This window comes from Gopherus evgoodei, chromosome 17 (genome assembly GCF_007399415.2).
Source record: "Gopherus evgoodei ecotype Sinaloan lineage chromosome 17, rGopEvg1_v1.p, whole genome shotgun sequence".
Taxonomy (NCBI): Eukaryota; Metazoa; Chordata; order Testudines; family Testudinidae; genus Gopherus; species Gopherus evgoodei.
The window spans coordinates 3,299,403-3,320,499 of NC_044338.1; the positions used below are offsets into that span (position 1 = coordinate 3,299,403).

The 21,097-nt window shown below is 48.2% G+C and overlaps 1 protein-coding gene across 4 annotated transcripts in view; it reads left to right on the forward strand.

Moving 5' to 3' along the window:
- SPECC1 (sperm antigen with calponin homology and coiled-coil domains 1) overlaps nt 1-21,097 on the forward strand; it is a 160,978-nt gene that overhangs the window by 132,653 nt on the left and 7,228 nt on the right. For all 4 annotated transcript variants that reach the window (XM_030537135.1, XM_030537132.1, XM_030537133.1 and 1 more), the window contains 2 exons: nt 16,261-16,377; nt 20,756-20,815. In XM_030537135.1, the coding sequence (XP_030392995.1) occupies nt 16,261-16,377; nt 20,756-20,815 (177 nt within the window). The remainder of the gene's footprint in view (nt 1-16,260; nt 16,378-20,755; nt 20,816-21,097) is intronic.

Consider the following 21,097-nt stretch of genomic DNA (forward strand, 5'->3'; position numbering starts at 1 on the left):
TTTTGTGCCTAATATAGGACTTTGCTCACCAGAGCAACAATCCAGCACCTTTTTCCAGCACTAATATAACACACCTTAGTGATACAGTCTTGAGAACTGTCTTTGGTGGCCATGGGAATCCCTGCAAAGCTGTGTTCTGTCCCAGCTGAAGACAGAGCCTATTGCATTCTGACTTCCCAGATGCACTCGGACTGCTTTTGAATGATGTATTGATTCTTTTCTTTTTTACTTTTATCTTTTTATGTCAATAAGGGGCATGAAGTCTTTTTGATAAACCTCTGAATTGTGTTGACCTCTCTCTATCAGAGAAGCGATACCAAATCCCCTGACTAAATATATAATTAATCATTAGAGCTAGTTAAGCACAGGCATTCTGTAATCTGACAGTAACACAGAGAAGTAGATGTGCAAGTTTACAGGCCGCCTTTGGAAATGTGCCCTTTACAGAGATAAGAGGAGGGTAAATCCCATCTGTTACTGCAGATTGTTTACAAGCACTTTAGAAAGGTCTAGATTCCCGGAGCACTGTGATTCTGTGTGCTAAAGCTCACTAGCAAAACTACTTCTAGCTAATGTGAACTGACTGAAGGCAATTGTGGAACAAAAACCAAATAGATTTAAATCTCAAATGTGAATCCATTTCCTATATGAAGGGTTCGAGCTAAGTCCCTAGATTAGGAAGAAGTAAAAGCTGCACTCTCCTGCCAAAACCTGGATGTGGCAACCTGAGACTAGGGTGTGCTGGCCCAGTTGTCTCTTCACAGCCTGCTGATTTAAAAACGCTGCTGTTTTATGGGCTTATCTGCAAACAAAGTTATACCACTTTGACCTTCCCAGTATAGTTCAAGCTGTACACCCCTCCCACTTCTTATAGAGGTGCTTTATACCAGTACAACTATTCCCATCTGAGAAGGGGGGTAAACTATAAGCTATCCCCACTAGGCACTGTGATAACTATTTCGCTTGGGTGTGATGTTTTTAACCTAAATCATCATACCGGTATAAAATCTGTCTGGAGACACTACTTTGTGATATTGCTGCCTGAGGAGTGAATGAAATCTCAGGTTCTTTTTCTGCTTCTCTGACTGCAGAAGCAAAAGTTTCACATATGTGGGGTGGCTCCACACAGCCTTTTCCTCCCCATGCAGAAGTTTAAGGGATCCTTTTGCAGAGTGTCAGTGCTGAGTGTGGCGAGGAGGTTTCATCCCGTGGGTAAAGTAGGACTGAGAATTAGGAGGTCTGGGGTTTTACTTCTAGCTCTGCTACTGACGGTCTCAGTAGCCTTGGTTATGTTGCTTAATGTATCCAAGCCTCAGTTTCACAGCTAATATTGACCCACCTTGTGGGGAGCGGGGACTGTGTGATTTGGTAATGTTTGAAAAGTGCTTGGAGAGTACAGAGTTAACTTATTTTTGATATTTCCATACCCCTCAGTTTCAGGATCACACTGCCTTTCATCCCACATTTTCTCCTGAATTAAAGCCCTCCCATTCTGAAGACAAATGTTTGGGGATGAATCTGCACATGAAGTTTCTCCATATGGCCAGTTGCACAGCTGGAGTCTCTAGAGCTGGGCTCAGGTTTGAGATTTTTTTTTTTGTTTACTGTTTAAATGCAGCAGCCAAACTGTAGCATGTTGGAAATAATCAGGTTAATTACTGACATGAGCCCCTGTCGTGGTGACGCCAGCGTGTAAATATGCTTGGCTGATGCAGCTAAATATCCTGAGCCAGATTTTCACTTCATTCACACAAGAGGCTTTATCCTATAAACAAATACGAGTCTTTTAATTGGAGGGACAAAATCAATGCCCATGCAGCTCTTGTATGCAGTACTTTCTATCCTGCTGGGTAATTTAAAAAATAGCATTTACACTGTAGCCACCCCAAAGTCCTGGAAGGAATAACAGTCCCTGAAAATGCTGAATCAATTGGGCATCAGCGGGAGCAGCTCCAAATCATGACCTTATGTGCAGTGCGGATAGGAGCAGCTGTAGATTGCTTCAGGCATTCACAGAGCAGGTGCATAGGGTAGACTGTCGCTTTGGAGCTCATGAAACAAGCTCTGAATGGTGGGAGCGTCTTGTCATGCAGGTGTGGGATGATGAGCAGTGGCTACAGAACTTTCGAATGTGGGAAACCACCTTCCTGGCACTGTGCAAGGAGTTCGCCCCAGGCCCGCAGTGCAAGGACACCAGAATGAGAGCTGCCCTCTCAGTAGAGAAGTGTGTGGCAATTGCTGTGTGTGAAAGCTGGAAACTCCAAACTGCTATCGGTCGGCCATGAATCAATTTTGAGTGGGGAAGTCGACATTTGTGGCTGCGTTAATGCAAGTGTGCAGGGCAATAAATCACATCCTGCTTCACAGGCAGGGGTAATTCTAGCAGACCTCTCACTGCCAAGGGTATGGAGAGAAACAAGGGTACATCTGCTGTAATGAACCTGTTCCTCGAGTTATTCTGGATTTTTGTATTTAATCCAAGAGGTTTGAGTGTATTATTTCACATTAAAAAGAGGCATGGTAAGATAATCTCGTCATGTTTCCCTGTAACAGATTCTACTAAATCCAATTTGCAAATCATTTGAGACTCTAAACTGCCTTTTGAAAACCGATGCGTGGAACTGGCTCTGAATTCTGCAGGTGCACTATGTAATTGCAGAAGAATCCTGGTGGCCTTTAATTTTAGGCATTCGGCCCTTTGGTCAGTGTTAATGGAACACAGATTCCATTCTCCCCTGTTCCTGGTGGGTTGTGTCATATTGCCCAGACAGTGTGGACTGTCATGTGTGCTCAGGAGGTCGGGTGAGAAGGAGCAAGAGGAGCCCATTTGCGGGTTCTGCTGTTCAATGAATATTAATATTTAGAGACTTGTTTAACCAAAGTTCAGAGTTTGCACATTTCTCTTGATGGAGCCTCTTTGGCTGACGCCTGCTAACCCATCCATTTCCCATTATGATCTAAGAAATTCAAATTAGATTTACAATTTCATGGCACCATCAGTAATGTGGGGCTGGTTGAGATAATCTCCTGGGGGCAGCCTTTCAAAGCACTATGATCAAATCTTACAGGAGAAGGGGCAAAGTTCAAGTCTGCAAATCTGTAGTTCAGTGAAAGGGCGGTTCCTTTTCAGGCATCTGTTTCTAAATATAACCACCTGAAAACACAGGGCCCTAAAGATTTCTTAGACTTTCACTCCAGGCAGGAGATATGGGCCTCCTGGGCAGCTAATTCAGGAGGAAGGGAGAGATTCATAATGTAGGGCTTGTGAGATGGTGCTGCTGTTGAAAACAGACAATTCCCTTTGGTTTGTTCTACTTATTTGTTTTAACTAGTTCTGTTCTATGTGTGTTAGTTTATATTCTGTTTGGGGCTGAACCCTGGGAGCAAGGCTGCCTTGGCATCTTCCCCAGTGTAGCCATTCAGACCACTGGCTTGTGATTGGCAGCAGGGAGTTTTTGTATGGTAAGGGGGAAGGGGCAAAATGACTGTAAAGTCCCCCTCAATGCAGACTTTCTCCCTCCCAGTCCCAGTCCAGTTGCACCTATGTGTCTGTAATTTATTATCTCGTGTTTTAGAAGGAATTATGACTCAAAAGACCCTTTGTTGTAAGCACAGCCTGTCATCTGCTTTGACAAAACTGTTTAGGTCACTATTCTAATGTCTGCAGGCTGCCATCAGAAGCGCCCAGTTTTTTCCTGTTGCTTTGCACTGAAGACCTGGAGTCAGAGATGCACTGACATCAGATGGGGCAATGTAAAACAAGAATTTAAGATTTCCTTGTGTGCCTGCTATCACAGTCTTAACAGCACTTTGTCTGTATGCAAAGAGCCACAGCATAAGAAGGGGCTAAGCTCAAGGAGTTGCAGGTGCTTAGCTCCTCTTCAGCTTTCGCCCACCATACCTATAGTAGATTATAGATTTTTAAAAATTGTTCTGTAAATAATGTCACCTGAGGCTTCTTTTCTTTTCAGCGTTGCTTGGTTTTTTGGTCACTTTTACCATTTGTAAAGGTTAGACATGTCGAGGGCAAAATAGAGATAGACGTTAGGATACAAGTGAGAACCAGGCATATTGTGGCCATGAACTGGCAAACTTCCTCCCTGTAACTGTCACTGCACCTCAGGTGTGACCTGGAGCTTCCTCCCACTTTGTCTTTCCCACCTTGAGCTCCTCATAGGGCTCCAGCAATGCCTCCTTCTTCATGACCTACATCATCCTATGTTATTCCATACTAGTGCCTCTCGTGAGAAGAGACTTTCCATTGTTCAAAACTGTGTGGGGTTTTGTGTTGCTGACAAAAGCCCACTAAGAACTAATCCAGACCACCAAACTTGTAACCCAGCTGTTCAGTGGTGAATGAGTAGCTAAGAGCCACAGGCTCTTCCTAGTGTAAAACTGGAGGCTTGTTAGTATCTGTTCCATCAGACTAGGTACTGCAGCACCAGTCAGGATGCTGCAACAGGTATATTAGATAATTAAGTCCAAAGCAGACTACAAAGAGTTACCCAGTTTTGTGAGATCCATTTGTAACTGGGCAACAAAATGGCAGATGGAATTCAGTGTTGATAAATACAAAGAAATGCATATTGGAAAACATAATCCCAGCTATACATACAAAAAGATGGGGTCTAAATTAGTTGCTACCACTCAAGAAACAGATCTTGGAGCTGTGGATAGTTCTCTGAAAACGCCCGCTCAGTGTGCAGAGGCAGTCAAAAAAGCGAACAATGTTAGGAACCATTAGGAAGGGGATAGATAATAAGACACTAACTATCATAATGGCACTACATAAATCCATGGTTCGCACCCACATCTTGAATACTGTATGCAATTCCTGTCATCCCATCTCAGAAAAGATCTTAGAAATAGAAAAGGTACAGAGAAGGCAACAAAAATGGTTAAGGGTATGGAACACCTTCCATATGAGGAAAGATTTAAAAGACTGGGGCTATTCAGCTTGGAAAAGAGATGACTAAGTGGGGATATGATAGAGGCCTATAAACTCATGACTGGTGGGAAGAAAATGAATAGTGAAGTATTATTTACCCCTTCACATAACACGAGAACCAGGGGTCACCCAATGAATAGGCAGGAGGTTTAAAACAAATGAAAGGAAGTATTTCTTCACACAACGCACAGTCAACCTGTGGAACTCATTGCCAGGGGATGCTGTGAAGACAAAAGTATATCTGGGTTAAAAAAGGAATTAGATAAGTTCGTGGAGGATAGGTCCAGCAATGGCTATTAGCCAAGATGGTCAGGGATGCAACCCCATGCTCTGGGTGTCCCTAAGCCTCTGACTGCTAGAAGCTGGGACTGGATGATAGCAAATGGATCATTTGATTGCACTATTCTGTTCATTCCTTTTGAAGCATCTGGCACTGGCAACTGTTAGAAGACAGGATGTTGGGCTAAATGGACCATTGGTCTGACCCGATATGGCCATTCTTATGTCCCCATGGGCTATGAAAGGGTGTTTCCTGCTCTTGTCTGTGTCTGAGTGAAGGGGAAAAGGAACAGGATTTTTTTGGGGAACAAGATGCATCACCTGTTACAATGGCAGGAGCCAGAATCTGAGAGAGGGCAGAGAGTTGGTTATTGTAACATGAGAGGCTAGATGTTCGTGGTAAATTACACTTGAATTAACTAACAACATCAGGTTTCTCAGTTCTCTGGAGCTCTGGCCCTTCCCTTCACAATTTACATGACTATGCCACTATGGAAGGACTTGGAGATTTATGCCACCGTGATCTCAGATGAGAAAGGAATTAAGCATCATGCAGCTTGATTGATGCATCACAGCTGATCAGCATACATGTGCCTATTTGCAATCTAGTCATACCTCTATCCATTTTCCACTCCCATGACATGCTGCAGGTGCTTCCTGTATGCCGTAGAGGGGCAATGTTCTTTGTGAGTGAAATGTGTTGTATTTAACTTCTGGATCAATTTCCCTAAGTAGGGGCTGTTAATTCATTAATGCACCCTCCAGTAGGCTAGGTAGGTGTGGTGTGACTCAAGTTGACACAGTTTCTGTAATTCACTTTGTGATCAAACCCCAAATGTTCAAGTTAAGTCATTCTACATTCGTCTCCATGTAAAGGAAGAACTCTCCCCCACACTCATGGTCCGTCTGTAGTGGAATAGCAGGGAGAGGCGTAGCAGGAGGGTGGAACTGATTTTTACTGCCAAAGTAATCAATAGAATTGAATATCTTCCAAGGTGGCCAAACCCTACATTTTTAACTTCTGGCTGGCTGCACCAGAACTAATGATTCCACATGGAGGAACGAATGTAGAGTGCCTCTATTCTGAAAGAATTTGTTGGGGTTGCCTACTGGGGAGCTGCAGCTTGGAAGTGCACTGGAGAACCTTGGAAACTATGCAAATGTGTGCACCCCCAGAGGCGGACACGCAGTTGGCTTGTATTTTACCACTGTTCCCTAATGTCAAAACAAACAGTGTTTTAACAGGGAACATCGGATGAAATCATGGAGCAGAGTCATCTCTATGTCTGAAGTTGGGTGGGTGGGGAGATTTGTTCAGAGAAAACACAAGCTATTCTCTCTTACAAGGTTTGGTGGTTGGAGGGGGTTTCTTTTTTGTTTTGCTTTTAACTGAACCTTTGATCTGAACCTTCACAAAGAGTTAGATTTGAAGTTGTGACAAAAGTTCAGGATGGTGTTTCTTTTCTGACCAGTTCCCCTGGACCACTGATGTCAGAACCACTTTCCACTAGCTTCACTCTGGTGGTGTATGTGAGCAGCAGAGCCCAGCCATCAAGCTCTTGATTATGTATAAGATGTGGATCCAAGGGTTGTTTGTAAATGGCATACTAGGTTCTGGCCACTTAGAGGATTTTTTTGGAGAGATGAGGGATTTTGATTTTATATAGGCCTAGGGACTTCCCTCTTCCACATATTGTCAGCTAGCAAGAGCAAAGAGCCTTAACAAATTTCTGAATCTGCAGACCCTGGTAGAATGGATCAATCTGACCCCAGGCTGGTGGATCATTGTGGGAATGAGCAGTTTTATCTTGTATGTCTTTTGTGGGAGAGAATAATACACTGAAACGGGGGATGAGAATCCAACAGTATTGGAACAGGAGAGCAAAAAGAGCTGGAGCCTTTCTGGCGTGAAGACAGTCTGCTTTGGTCTATACATTCACATCAAGCTGGGCCATAAAAGGTCAGAGTAAGAATTTATCTCAAATGAGGGAATTAATGTGTCTAGTGCTTTGAAGGTGTAAAGTATTCTGAAAAAGTTCAGTGTGCATAGAATCATAGAGATGTAGGTCAAAAAGGGACCTTGAGAGGTCAAGTCCACCCCCCTACTCTGAGACAGGACCACATAAAACCAGCCCATCCCTTACAGGTGTTTCTTCAACCTATTCTTAAAATCTTCCAATGACAGGGATTCCACAGCCTCCCTTGGAAGCCTGTTCCAGAGCTTTGCTTTCCTTATTGTTAGAAGTTTTTTTCCTAATATTGAACCTACTGTTTGCAGCTTCAGTCCTAGACTTGAGATCGAGCTCTGAGATCTAGGAGGTGTCACTTACCTGCAGTCTGACCTCCCTTCATGGGGCTTTGTGCAGGACCTTGAAATCCCAGAGCTCTGCAATGGCATAATTCCGCCCTGCTGAACTTTTCACTCCAGACTTAGTGCAACTTGAGCAGTGAGCTTGTCTGAGCAGATCAGCAGAAGCAGTTTGAATTAGCTTCTGAATGGCAAGTCTGATTCAGGCAGCCTCTGTCCTGTGTGCTGGCTGTGATCCTTAGGCTGCTTTCAGCGTGCTTCTCTCACCTGAAAGGATGCATCAGAAGCTTATTGCAAATGGGATTCTCCTTTTCCCAGCTGTTTAGTTAGAACAGTAATCCACATAGGGGTGGGGGACTCCGTGATGTCTTCTGAGCTCCCTGACATCACTCCAGCCTTTGCCGGCAAAGGTTAAGCTTGATGTTCGAGATAAAATTTATCTTTCCCTCTGTTATCTCCTCCCTGGTCCTGAACGTCTGTCAGAAGCAGAGTCTGGAGCATATGGGGGTAACATGCCAGATTTTCTCTGTGTGTGTGTGTGTGTGTGTGTGTGTGTGTGTGAGAATATCAGGGAATACACTTGCTGCTTTGGTAGGTGACGTGGGAATGTCTGCTTTTCTAGAGGCTCCCAGCTGATCAGCCTCCCCTCATCTGCCCTCCCCATCTGTTGCACAGCTGTTTTTATAGCTTGGAACATAAAAAAATTTGGACAGGTCAGATCTCTGCATATTTCTCCCCTCGAGGTCTCTTCTGATTTCACATTCTCAAAACCCTTCCAGAAAAACAAAATCCCACCATTCCACTCATTTCTGTCCAAAGCATTATCCTACACTCCAAGTCCATATCCCAATCCTGCATGGCTGCAAGTGAGATTGTGGACATAAAGGTGGAAGTCACTGGGTTTGGGGTTTCCAGGTCTCCAGGGAGGAGGCCCAGCTGCTGGATCAGAGGGCAGAGATCCATCTCCTAGTGGCTTCTCAGTTGGTATTTCTGTTAGCAAAACCTAAACCAGATACAGGAATAGAATATTTCAGACAGTCTCTTTTTGTTTCATACAAACTGGTCTCCAGAAGAAAGTCTGTTGCAGATCTGTCTTGGGTTGGTTTTTAGTCAGTGCTAGAAATTCTGCTGGTTGGTGACACACCCTGCACTAATGGATTTAGTTTCCAGTGATCTTCAATATGCAAAGGGGACAGCAGCACCCTAAAGGAAGGTGTCCAGGCATTGTCCTCATAGCATTGTAGAAGTTAGAGGTGGAAAATACATGCCAGGTCATCTTGTCTATCGGCCGGCCAATATAGGAGAGTTTCCTACAGTACATTTACTACTATGTTGTCCAGTCTAGTTTGAAATGTCTCAAGCAATAGGCTTTCCACCATTTCCCTTGAACGACTGTAATCTTGCAATCTATTGAGGCCCAAGTTGCTGTATGCAGAGGAGTATTAAAGCATGACTTGAGAATTGCAGAGCTTGTTTGTGTCCACTTTCCTGACCATTGGGATAAGAAAAGCATTGTCTCCACCCTCTGTCACTAAACACTGCTATAAAACAAGAACCTTATAAATCAGTGACGGTGTACTTGGTGGTGCAAGTGGCCTCCATGTCTGAGACAGTCAGAAAGCAAGCAGCTTTCAGTGACTGGAGCAGTAAATGTCTCTCTCAGGTAACTGTAAATTGGTGGATAACATGCAACTGGTTTCTCTGAAAGATTCAGGAAAGCAGGGCAATCCAATCTCACCCAACTCCTTAACACAATTAACTCATTCTTCATTAAGGTTTGGAATCTGGGAACATACCATGGTTACAGAATAATGGTCTCCTGCTGCTACTTTAATGCTTAAGTAAAGCCGAGACATTTATTTTCAAAGCCAAGACATTGATCTTGTACAGTGTTCAACTGCTAGGTCTTTATTTCTGTTATCTCAATTGAATGATGTCCATTACTACTTATATCATGTGGCTGCTGTGCAGTGATAGCTACTCCTTGTGCTACTGGAGACCTGCATTCTGGTTGGATTACAGAGCTGATATAGATTTGCTTCAGCCAATCAGAAGCCATCTTATTAATAAAAGTATAGGTATTTTTAAAGTGCAGTTGAAGTCTTATTTTGTTAAATGTATTAATCACAGTCAGCCATCCAGCAATTGGACAGGCTGGCACAGATTTCAGGTGAGATAATAAGTGGGGCACCATAAGTGAAGAGCTTATACTAAAAGACTTGGTGTCTGCGTCAGTGGGTCTGACTGTGTGTGTGTCATTTTCAGCATGATAGGAGTATTGGGATCCTTCTCTTGTGTGTGACTGGGAGGTGGCAGAAAAACAGTTAAATAAAGAATACTAGGAGTCATAGAGTCTGTGTGTCAAGGTTCTGCAGAGCATCAGTGCAAGGGTTTGATTGGAGTGGTCTATGAGAACTGTACACCTGCTGCAATGTGAGACAAGGTGATCCAGAGAGACAATGCTTTAGTATAGTTGAAGCATCTTATACCCTGCAATGAACATGCAGAGCTGTTACTTCTTCTTCGAGTGATTGCTCATATCCATTCCAGTTAGGTGTGCGCGCCGTGCGTGCACGCTCATCGGAAGATTTTTACCCTAGTAACTCTGGTGGGTTGGCAGGTCGCCCCCTGGAGTGGCACCGCCATGGTGCTGGATATATACCCCTGCCAACCCGTCCGCTCCTCAGTTCCTTCTTACCGCCCGTGTCGGTCATTGGAATAGTGGAACGCGGCTTAGCTGTCCTCCACTTCCCTAGCTTCTCTCCATTCGTCTGATCTCTTGTTGTGAATAGTTGACTTAGTTCTTAGTATCTTAGTTTTATAGTTTACAGCTGTTAGTTAGTGTTGTACATAGTTTAGCGGGGTTTGGGCTCGAGCCCGTTCCGGCACCTGGTGCCGGGGCCCATGCCCGGTTCACCAGGGTTTAAGCCATGCTCGGCCTGTAAAAAGCTGATGCCCACAAGTGATCCCCACGACTCATGCTTAAAGTGCCTCGGAGAATCGCATATCTCCGACAAGTGCCGCATTTGCAAGGCCTTTAAGCCGTGGACTAAAAAGGAGAGGGACTTTCGGTTACAGACTATCCTTATGGAGGCAGCCCTTAACCCTTCATCCTCGGCAGCGAGCGCTGACAGCGCTTCTCCAGCACCGGACCGCGCCGGCCCCACCAAGACACCTCGGCACCGGCCTTCTCCGGTGCACGGACCTGATTGAAGGCCTTCATCCTCTTCCACGCCTTTGGTGCAGATTTGCCCGGATCGCCCGGCACCTACCCATGCCGCGGCACCAACGCCTGTGGTACCGTCGTCTCCGGTCCTGAGAGGGCCGTCGAGTCCGGTCCAGGAGAGCTCCCTGGTGAGACCCATGGTCGAGCTGACGGTCCCCTCCACGCCGGAGACATTCTTCTCAGCCAGGGACCTTATAGCCATGACTGAATCGGCCCTGCCTCAACCCCCGACACCACCGGTGCGGGTTCTCCAGTCCAGAGGCAAGCCTGCCGCTATGAGGCCTCCTTCGCTGGAGTCGACGAGCCGACACCGATCTCGATCCAGGTCTCGGCACTGCTCCAGATCTCGTGGCCGGTCCCGATCTCGACGCCGCTCGCAGTCCCAGCACCGCTCACCCAGGCGGCACCGGTCGTACTCGTGGCGCAGATCCACCTCTCGTCCCGGTCAGTACTCTCGGTACCGTTCCGGCTCCAGGCACCGCTCCCGGCACCGAGACTCTCGCAGCCGGTCCCGTCGTAGATGATCGAGATCCGGGTCGACCTCCTGGCACCGCGCTGGTTGCAGGTCTCGGTCTCAGCACCGATAACGATTCCCGGTACCGATCCCCGGCACCGAGGAGATCTCCAACGACGGGAGCGAGGGACTCATACCAGCCTCACTAGGCTCTTCCATGGCCGTCCTGTCAGCCATCCCTGTCCTCTCAGGCGGACAGTGTATACGCCCCGGACACTGATGTGCCTGCCGCCTTGTTCAGCAAGCCTCAGCCTCGAGCATGGTCCGCAGCAGTGGGGGTTCTGGATGCCCTGGGCATACCATCAAGCCCAAGGCCCTCCCCCAGGTCCACCGCATTCCACGGCCTCGGAGCACAGGGCACTGGAGGCCATGATTACCCGCCATCCCCCTCCTGCTATGGAGGAAGAGGTGACCCAGCCACAGGACTCCGAGCTCCCCAGGGAGACGGACACTATGCTTCAGGCGGAGCCCTCTTCAGACCCGCTTGTTCCAGGTCTCTCATCTTTGTCCTCTCCTGACGAGGTGGTGGCTGGAACCTCGTCGACCAGCCCTCCTCCAATTGACCTCAGGGCCCACCAGGACCTCCTCAGGCGTGTTGCACAGAACATGAATTTACAAGCCGAGGAGGTCCCAGAGGTCCAAGATCCAGTGGTGGACATACTGTCATCCGATTCCCCCACTAGAGTGGCTCTCCCATTTATAAAAACCATACAGGCCAATGCCACTACAATATGGCAGTCTCCGGCCTCTGTTCCACCCACTGCGTGAGGAGTAGAGCACAAGTACATGGTGCCCTCAAAGGGCTATGAATATCTATATGTACATCCTCCTCCTTGCTCCCTCGTCATCCAGTCGGTTAATGAGAAGGAGCGCCATGGCCAACAGGCACCAGCCCCTAAATCGAAGGACGCAAGACGTATGGACTTGCTTGGGCGTAAAGTTTACTCTGCGGGAGCTCTCCAGCTCCGGGTGTCCAATCAGCAAGCTCTCCTTAACCGCTATAGCTACAATACCTGGGTGGCAGCGGACAAATTTAAGGAACTGCTTCCACAGGATGCACGGCAGGAGTTCTCTGCGATTCTCGACGAGGGGAAAAAGGTCACAACAACCTCCCTCCAAGCTTCCCTGGACGCCACGGACTCAGTCACCAGGACTCTGGCCTCTGGCGTGACTATGCGCTATATCTCGTGGCTGCAGGTCTCTGGCCTCCCCCCGGAGCTCCAGCACACGATTCTGTTCGAGGGTCAAGGGCTATTTTCGGACAAAACTGACCCTAGGCTGCAGAGCCTAAAAGATAACAGGGTCATTATGCGTTCGTTAGGGATGCACACGCCCGTAACTCAGCGCAGGCCCTTCCGACCCAAGCAGCATCGCCCTTACCCTCAACCTCGGCAGAGACAAGACTTTGCCAGACGGCAAGGCAGAAACGGCCGCCGGAGACAATCAGGCAACCAAGGGGGCCAGAACCAAAGCTCCTGCAAGCCTCTCCCCGGGCCAAAACCTTCCTTTTGAAGGTGTACCCGAGGGCGTTATACCAGTTTCTTTGAAGGATCCATCCTTACCCTTTTCCAACCGGCTTTCCTTCTTCCTCCCTGCGTGGTCCCAGCTAACGTCAGATCGTTGGGTCCTACGCACGTTGGAATTTGGATGCCATCTGCAATTTATTTCAAACCCCCCCTTCCACCCTCCTCCCTCGCCAAAGGAGCCATAGAGGAGGTACCAGAGCACGAACGGGGCAAGGGGTTTTATTCCCGCTACTTCCTGATCCCCAAGGCGAAGGGAGGTCTCAGACCAATCCTCGATCTGCGGGAACTCAACAGATACATGGTAAAGTTGAAGTTCCGTATGGTATCCCTGGGGACCATTATCCCATCCCCGGATCCTGGAGACTGGTATGCCGCCCTCGACATGCAAGATGCCTACTTCCACATAGCCATCTTTCCACCTCACAGGAGGTTCCTCCGGTTCGTGGTCAGCCGGCAGCATTTTCAGTTCACGGTCCTCCTGTCCGGCCTCTCTACAGCCCCAAGGGTATTCACCAAATGTATGGCTGTAGTCGCCGCCCACCTTCGCTGCAGTCGGATACACATCTTTCCGTATCTAGATGACTGGCTTATCCGCGGGACCTCCGAGACGCGAGTCATCAGTCACGTCCGCATTGTCAAGAACCTTTTCCTACATCTAGGTCTAATGATCAATGTGGAAAGGTCAACTCTAATCCCCACTCAGAGGATAGAGTTTATTGGTGCCACCTTGGACTCGACTCTTGCCAAAGCCTGCCTACCACTGCCATGGTTCCAGGCTCTCACGGCCATCATCTGGAGGCTGCAAGCGGCGCCGCTAACTTCGGTACGCACTTGCCTCGCTCTCTTGGGCCACATGGCGGCCTGCACGTTCGTAACGAACTACGCAAGACTGCGACTACAGCCCCTCCAATCCTGGCTCAACTCGCAATATCGTCCAGCCAGGGATCCTACGAACATGGTCATCACCATTCCCTCGAATGTGCTAGACTTCTTCCAGTCGTGGCTAGATCCCACCATGGTGTGTGCGGAGCTCCTGTTCCACCTGCCCCAACCCTCGGCGTCCCTGACAACGGACGCATTGCCCCTTGGTTGGGGGGCTCACCTCGGGCACCTACGCACCCAAGGCCATTGGTTACCTCACGAGCTGGACCTCCACATCAACGTCTGAGAGCTGAGAGCGGTCCGCCTCGCTTGTCAGACGTTCCGGCAACACTTGCAGGGCTGTTGTGTATCGGTATTCACTGACAACACAACAGCCAGGCACTATATAAACAAACAGGGCGGCACGAGATCTTCACCCCTGTGCCAGGAAACCTTACAACTATGGGACTTCTGCATAGCCCATTCCATACACCTCATCGCGTCCTTTCTCCCAGGAGTTCGGAACACACTGGCGGATCGCCTAAGCAGATCCTTCCTGTCCCACGAATGGTCGCTTCGCCCGGACGTTGCTCTTTCACTCTTCCGGAAGTGGGGTTTCCCCGGATAGACCTCTTTGCATCCTGCGGGAACAGGAAATGCCAGGCGTTCTGCTCCTTTCAAGGCCTCTCACCAGGTTTGATGGCGGACGCCTTCCTTGTGCTGTGGACGACGCACCTGCTCTACGCGTTTCCACCGTTTCCACTCGTCCACAGGGTCCTACTGAAAGCGCGCAGGGACAAAGCTCACTTAATCATGATAGCTCCAGCGTGGCCTTGGCAGCACTGGTACACCATGCTGCTAGACCTATCCGTAGCCGACCCTGTTCCCCTGCCTCTTCACCTGGACCTGATTACCCAGGACCATGGCAAGCTCCGTCACCCAGACCTTCAGTCGCTCCACCTAACGGCGTGGCTCCTGCGTGGCTGACTCGCTCTGAGCTGCGTTGCTCCACCCTGGTGCAGCAGGTACTCCTGGGTAGCAGGAAGCCTTCCACTAGAGCTACATATTTGGCCAAGTGGAAGCGCTTCGCTTGCTGGTCTGTGGAGCGGAACTTCCTTCCCGCTGAGCTATCCATATCTAACATCTTGGATTACCTCTGGTCCCTCAAACAACAGGGCTTGGCGGTATCATCTCTGAGAGTCCACTTGGCGGCCATCTCTACATTCCACCCAGGAGAGGATGGCCGCTCTGTGTTTTCCCATCCGATGGTGTCCAGGTTCCTCAAGGGCCTAGAGCGCCTCTACCCTCAGGTACGCCGCCCTGCCCCAACATGGGATCTTAACCTGGTTCTTGCCAGACTTATGTCCCCTCCGTTTGAACCGTTAGCAACGTGCTCCCTTCTCTACCTCTCCTGGAAAACCGCTTTCCTGGTAGCCATCACGTCTGCAAGACGGGTTTCAGAACTTCGGGCCCTCACAGTGGACCCCCCGTATACAGTGTTCCACAGAGACAAGGTGCAGTTGCGACCACATCCAGCCTTTCTTCCAAAGGTGGTATCAGCCTTCCACGTTAACCAGGAGATCTTCCTCCTGGTTTTCTTCCCAAAGAGACCCCGACCAGGCAGGCAAGGGACTGCAGAGGCCCCAGGCAGCAAGGCCTTGAAGGAGGAAGAGAAACCTTGGTTTGTGTGGCTTTATGAATGGTTTTGTTTTTAGGGGCTCAGTTTTCGTTACAGTTTCTTTTCTATTAATAAACTCAGTCCCCAAGGAGCAATATTTTTTGACCAAGAAAAAGCCTTAAGTGAGGTTTCTTTGAACAGTCCAAGAGGGGAAACTGAGACAGGCTGCCTGTAGCATGGTCCTAGGCCGTGAGGGGGTGCACAGGATGCAGCCTACCCAGCCCATTATACAGACAGGCCTGAAACAATTCCTTCCTCCTGACAGGGCAGGGATCAAAACCCCAGCCAAGGTTCATGCTGCACAAGGCATTTCTCACCTTCTGGAAAGCAGCAGATATTTTCCTTGTTTGGGGTCAGATGTAGGACCAGCTTAACTCTTAACAAAGCTTCGCCCAGGTGTTGGAAACGAGCCACCTGGATTCCTCATCTGCCCAGTGCTGATATAGAACAGAGCAAAAAAATGAAAAAGTAACGCAATGTTTGTGTAGTGAACGGAGACTGGCAGTGCCCCACGAAGGGACAGGTCAAGAAGTTTAGGCGAGGTGCAGCCTGCAGGCCAGATGCAGCCCAGAGAATTCCACAACGCAGCCCCTAGTAGCCTTCTGTTTCATTGTAGGGCTCCCACATCAGTGCTCCATCTTGACCCAGGAAGCCTGTAGTCTCCCCCAGCTGCACATAAGGATGGCTACAAGAAGGCCCTAGCCACTTAACCTGGCGCTTCGTGCAGCACTCAGCTGGACAGAATTTAGTACCTTCAGAGCTCAGAGAAAGTCTTTCTAGCCACCTGTTATCCCTCATGTTCTTCTGTATCTATGTTGTTGCTGGCTCTGCCCTGCTTCGCTGGCTACAAGGGCTGTTCACTCGGGCCATTGTCTGACGTTAGCACCACTCAGTAATGGTTTTGTTGTTTCCTCCCACAGAACATAGACATTACCAACTTCAGCAGCAGCTGGAGTGACGGCCTGGCCTTCTGCGCTCTCCTCCACACCTACCTGCCTGCACACATTCCATACCAGGAACTCAATGGCCAGGATAAAGTAAGTCTTGCTAGCTTTGCTCTTGACCGTGCTTTGTGTTGATTCTCAGTTGGCAGCAGGAGGATTCCCAGGGAAGGCCTTCCGTTGTGGTGATGTGGTGCAGACCTGGCATAAAAGTCATAGCGTTCAGACAGACACAATGAATAGGTGGGGAGAACAAAAACAAAAGGGAGAGCAAATAAATTTAATTAATATCCTAAAAACAAAATAAGAAAAAAACAGGAGGAGGGGAAGAGTAGTGGCAAGGAGAGGGTGAGCCAACAGGTTAAATCCTGCCTAAGGTCTGGCTGCCAGGTGGCTAAATCCAGTGGGTGTTGCATGCTCTCATGAAGAAAAAAAGGGTGCTCTTGAAAGGCTCCTACAGACACCTTCCATTGCTCCTACTGTCCTAAGAGTGTGACTGTGGGGAGGCGGCTCCCTTCCAGTTACTGGTAAAGAACCCAGGTGCCTCAGAGGACAAAGTGTTTTGGTAATTGAGCTGCATATTTTGGTCCTCCAGGATTTCTATGGAATTTCAGCCTTAATGTGAAATAATCAGTTGGAAAGAGAGTGCTTGTTGTCAAGCTGGGAATTTTGGACATTGCTTTCCAGTTAGTGATCTGTTCTTCTGCTCTACCCCTGTGCCTCCTCCCCTCCAGTGACACAGGGTGTGAGCATTACCATACTGACTGTATGCAGCGAAGAGATCACTCAGTGAAGCTGCTGGGAAAACAGCATGTCAAAAGAAAAAGCATTTCAACTAGGATTGCTAGGCGTCCGGTTTTCAACCAGCATGCCCAGTTGAAAGGTGACCCTGATGGCTCTGATCAGCACAGCTGACAGGGCCACTAAAAGTCGGCCGCAGAGGCCGGCTCTGTGCGGCTCCCGGAAACAGCCAGCATGTCCTTCCAGCTCCTAGGCAAAAGGGAGGCCAAGGGGGGCTCCGTGTGTTGTCCCTGTACACAGGTACTGCCTCCAGCACTGGCTCCACAGCTCCCATTGGCCAGAAACAGCAGCCAATGGGGGCTGTGGGGCGGCACCTGCTGGTGGGGGCGGCACCTGCTGATGGGGGCAGCGGGCAGAGGCCCCTCGGCATGCCTCCACCTAGGAGATGGAGAGACATGCCAGCCACTTCTGGGAGCCACATGAGGTAAGTGCCACCTGGAGCCCAAACACCCTCCCATGCCCCACCCCCTGCTCCAGCCTAGAGCCCCCTCCAGCATCCCCAGCCGGAGCCCTCATCCCCTCCCATACCCCTGCCCCAGCCTGCTGAAAATTAGTGAGTGAGTGAGCATGAGGGAGAGCGTGTGACAGAGGGAGGGGGGATAGAATGAGTGGGAGCAGGGCCTTGGGGAAGGGGCCAGGGCAAGAGTGTTAGGTTTTCTGTAATCAGAAGGTTGGCAACACTAATTTCAACACATTCCTGCATCACATCCCACTTTCTCTTTCCGTCTGTCTCAGACCTTTCAGCTGTAAATATATTACTGACACAACAGGTAGGGAAAGCCTAGGTTTACCATGCATACCAATTGCATTGTCTGCACTAGGGTTTTAACAAATTAGCTAATACCTGTTAAAAACAAACTTTTTTTCCTGCCAGTGAAGACAAAGCCCCAGTGTGCCCGGTGTCAGGATTTAGCCCAGAGAGCTTTGAAAAGAGCTAACCAGGTGATACCAGCTCTTTGTTTTTCGAAGGCTTTAGCTGCCCTTTGGACAGCCCTTATTTGAGAAAACCCTTTGCTGGGAGAGCATGTCATGAGGTGGAAAAACACTGAAATGGCTAGATACGCAGATGGGCTTTATTACCTGTGTGGGAGGAGTAGAGGAGACTCCTGGAGGAAGACTGCACAGGTTCCTTTCATTATGAAAGAAGGAATGCCCCCAGGCACAAAAGTGTAGGAGCAAAGCCAGATTAACTGGGAATTGGCCATTAGCAAATCTGACAGAAACTGGAGAGGGTCCATTACTCCTTTGAAAGGACTGAAGCAGATACAAGCTGCAAAGGGTGTTCTGTGGCAAATCCCAAGAGCATTGTTATATATCTAGGACTTGGCTATGTGCTATGGATGTGTAAGAGTCTCGCTTTGTCAGAGAAACCAAGCTATAAGTCTCCTAGGCCATAGTGTGGGCAGGTCCTAGATGTGCTTTCATTATACATATATCAGTTGCATTGTTCCACTGGCCACAGAGAGCATGCCCATTAACTGTAACGAGGAGGCAGGGGGTAGCAGAAGGTGCTAGGATTTTCTTTACGGTAACTGGTGTAATAGGAGCAAAAAGTACATTAACCAAGACATGGTCCAAGCACCTAGTACAGTTGAACTGGAGAATAGCTTTTATCAGAGTATCCCCTAGTAGATAAAGCTACAGGCTGAAGTAGTACCACATGCTGCCATGTGAGAAACCTGGGTTCAAGATTTCCACTTAGGCCAATGATGGTTAGCTGCAAACTTTACATGGGAGGAGGGGAAGAATAAGTTAGTGCAACAACAGCAGCACCTCCTGTGGGAGGTGGGAGGTGTTGCGGGGCCTGCTAACAGTTTGTCATCTTCTCAGATGGGAAAATTACAGCTGAGCATGTTGTAGAGAGAGGTGGTAAAAACCACAAGCACCTTGCTCAGCTGGGGAGTCAGCCAACATTAGCTCATCTCAGAAAAGGAGAGTTTTTATTTGATCAGACAGTGGATTAGAGACCACAGTTGCTCCCTCCCTTCCTCTCCCCCACACAGACACCTTCCAGGCTTTAGATGACAACGAAACCACAGGGAATGACTGTGTCTTATCAGAATCTACCCAAAGTCTTTCACTTTCCTCCTTTGGTTTGAACTTTCCATCAAGCAAAAACAGAGAGAGTGAGAGAACAAGGGCCAGGACACCTGCCTTAGGAAAGGATTAGTCAGACACTTCGGGGATGGCCCCAGGAGCAAAAGCTTTCCTGTGGTCTCTTGAAGCAAATCACGTGTAATCTGTTTGAACAGCATCTAAAATATGGTACGTACTGCAGTAAAATAGCATTATAATCTGAAAGCCCAGACGGTACAGGGATGGACACTTTAGAAATCCGTGTAATAATTATTAATCACAGTGAAATTTAAAGATGGAGCTAAGCCACGAAGTCCAGCTCTGGATTATAGGCCTTCTGACATTTGGGATGTTTGGATGCAGGGTTTGATTTGATAGATAATAAGGATAGGGCTCAGCTGAGAATTTGGGAACTAGATCTGAATTTCCCCCAAGATTGTATTGTACCTTGGGTTTTTTAGGCCCATTACTAATAATGTTGTCCTCCCACCTGCCTTTTCTAGAGATAAATAAGAACTATTTTCATGAAGTTGAATTTTCCCTCTCTTGATCTTTCTCTCTCTGACCCTGTGTTCAGCAACACTCCTGATGTTTTGAGATATTTCTCACCGAGGCAAATAACAAGGTTATTATTCCCAATTCAAAAGCTTTCTATAAATTGCCCACCACTACACAGTCCCACTGGAATTGCACTATCTAGTCACTGATGCCTTAAACTGAGCCACCATTGCCTTGTTTGTTAGCTGGTTCTGACCCTCACTTTTCAGCCTTTATTGCTACAGCATATTTATCCATCTGAAATCACAGTCTTCTCCTTAAGGCACCATAATCAATTTCACAAGAACAAGTTCCATTGTTACCAGGGACGGGTCAGGCATTTTTGCTGCCCCAAGTGGCAAAGGAGGGGGGAAAAAAGAAAAAAAAAGAAAAGTCACAATCGGTGGCACTTTGGCAGCAGCTTAACCGGACCACTTCATTCCTCGGCAGCAATTCGGCGGCAGGTCCTTCGGTCCGAGAGGGACTGAGGGACCTGCCACCGAAGACCAGGACGTGCCACCCCTTCCTATTGGCCACCCCAAGCCCTGCTTCGTTCGCTGGTGCCTGGATCCAGCCCTGATTGTTACAAACAGTGGATTGTTGCTTCAACAACAGTAGATGAACTCTTCAGAGACAGAGAGACTGTTGGCATGAGGACATTCTTAATTACAAAGAAAGGGCGAAAAGATCAGTTATAAGCAGAATTCCCTCAAAACAGAAAATTCTCTCTGATTTTTCAGGTCATGTCAGCTCGTTACAGAAACACCACTCTAACGATCCACACAAACTTTGAGAAAACATACCTTGCTGCAGATGAGTTTGTTGGACTGTAGATTCCTTAAGTTTTGGAGACTCGTTGCTTAGTATGAATGGCTCTTCTTATCTTGAGCCTGGACACATCTTGTCTGTTTGAAGTTCTTAAGTCTGATACTTGTTCATTTTTCAACTACATCTTTTCATTTGGACCAATTCAACACCACAGCCCCATGGCAAGATTCAGGAAAGAGAGCTTGCATTGGTGCTGAGCTTAATGGTGGTGTCTCCTGCCTTATTTTCACAGAAAAGAAATCTACTTTTGGCTTTTCAAGCTGCCGAAAGTGTGGGCATCAAACCCAGTCTGGTGAGTATCTGGTTGCTGGGTAGGGTATGTGGATGAGGAGGGGAAGGGGGTTTGAATGCATAGAGTTAAATCCTCCATTACAATGCAGCCCATTTATTCTCATTAAAAACATTCACGTAATGTTAAAGGAAAAGTCAGCCAAATGCCCAGGTCACTAGTCTGAAAGCTCTTACCATGAGGAGCACTTCCCAGCAGGCATAACTGCTGATATGAAGTTAATTATAGTCAGCCATTCCTGCTGTGACCCCCGCTATGTGTGGGAAAGCCCCGTGTCTGTCTGCC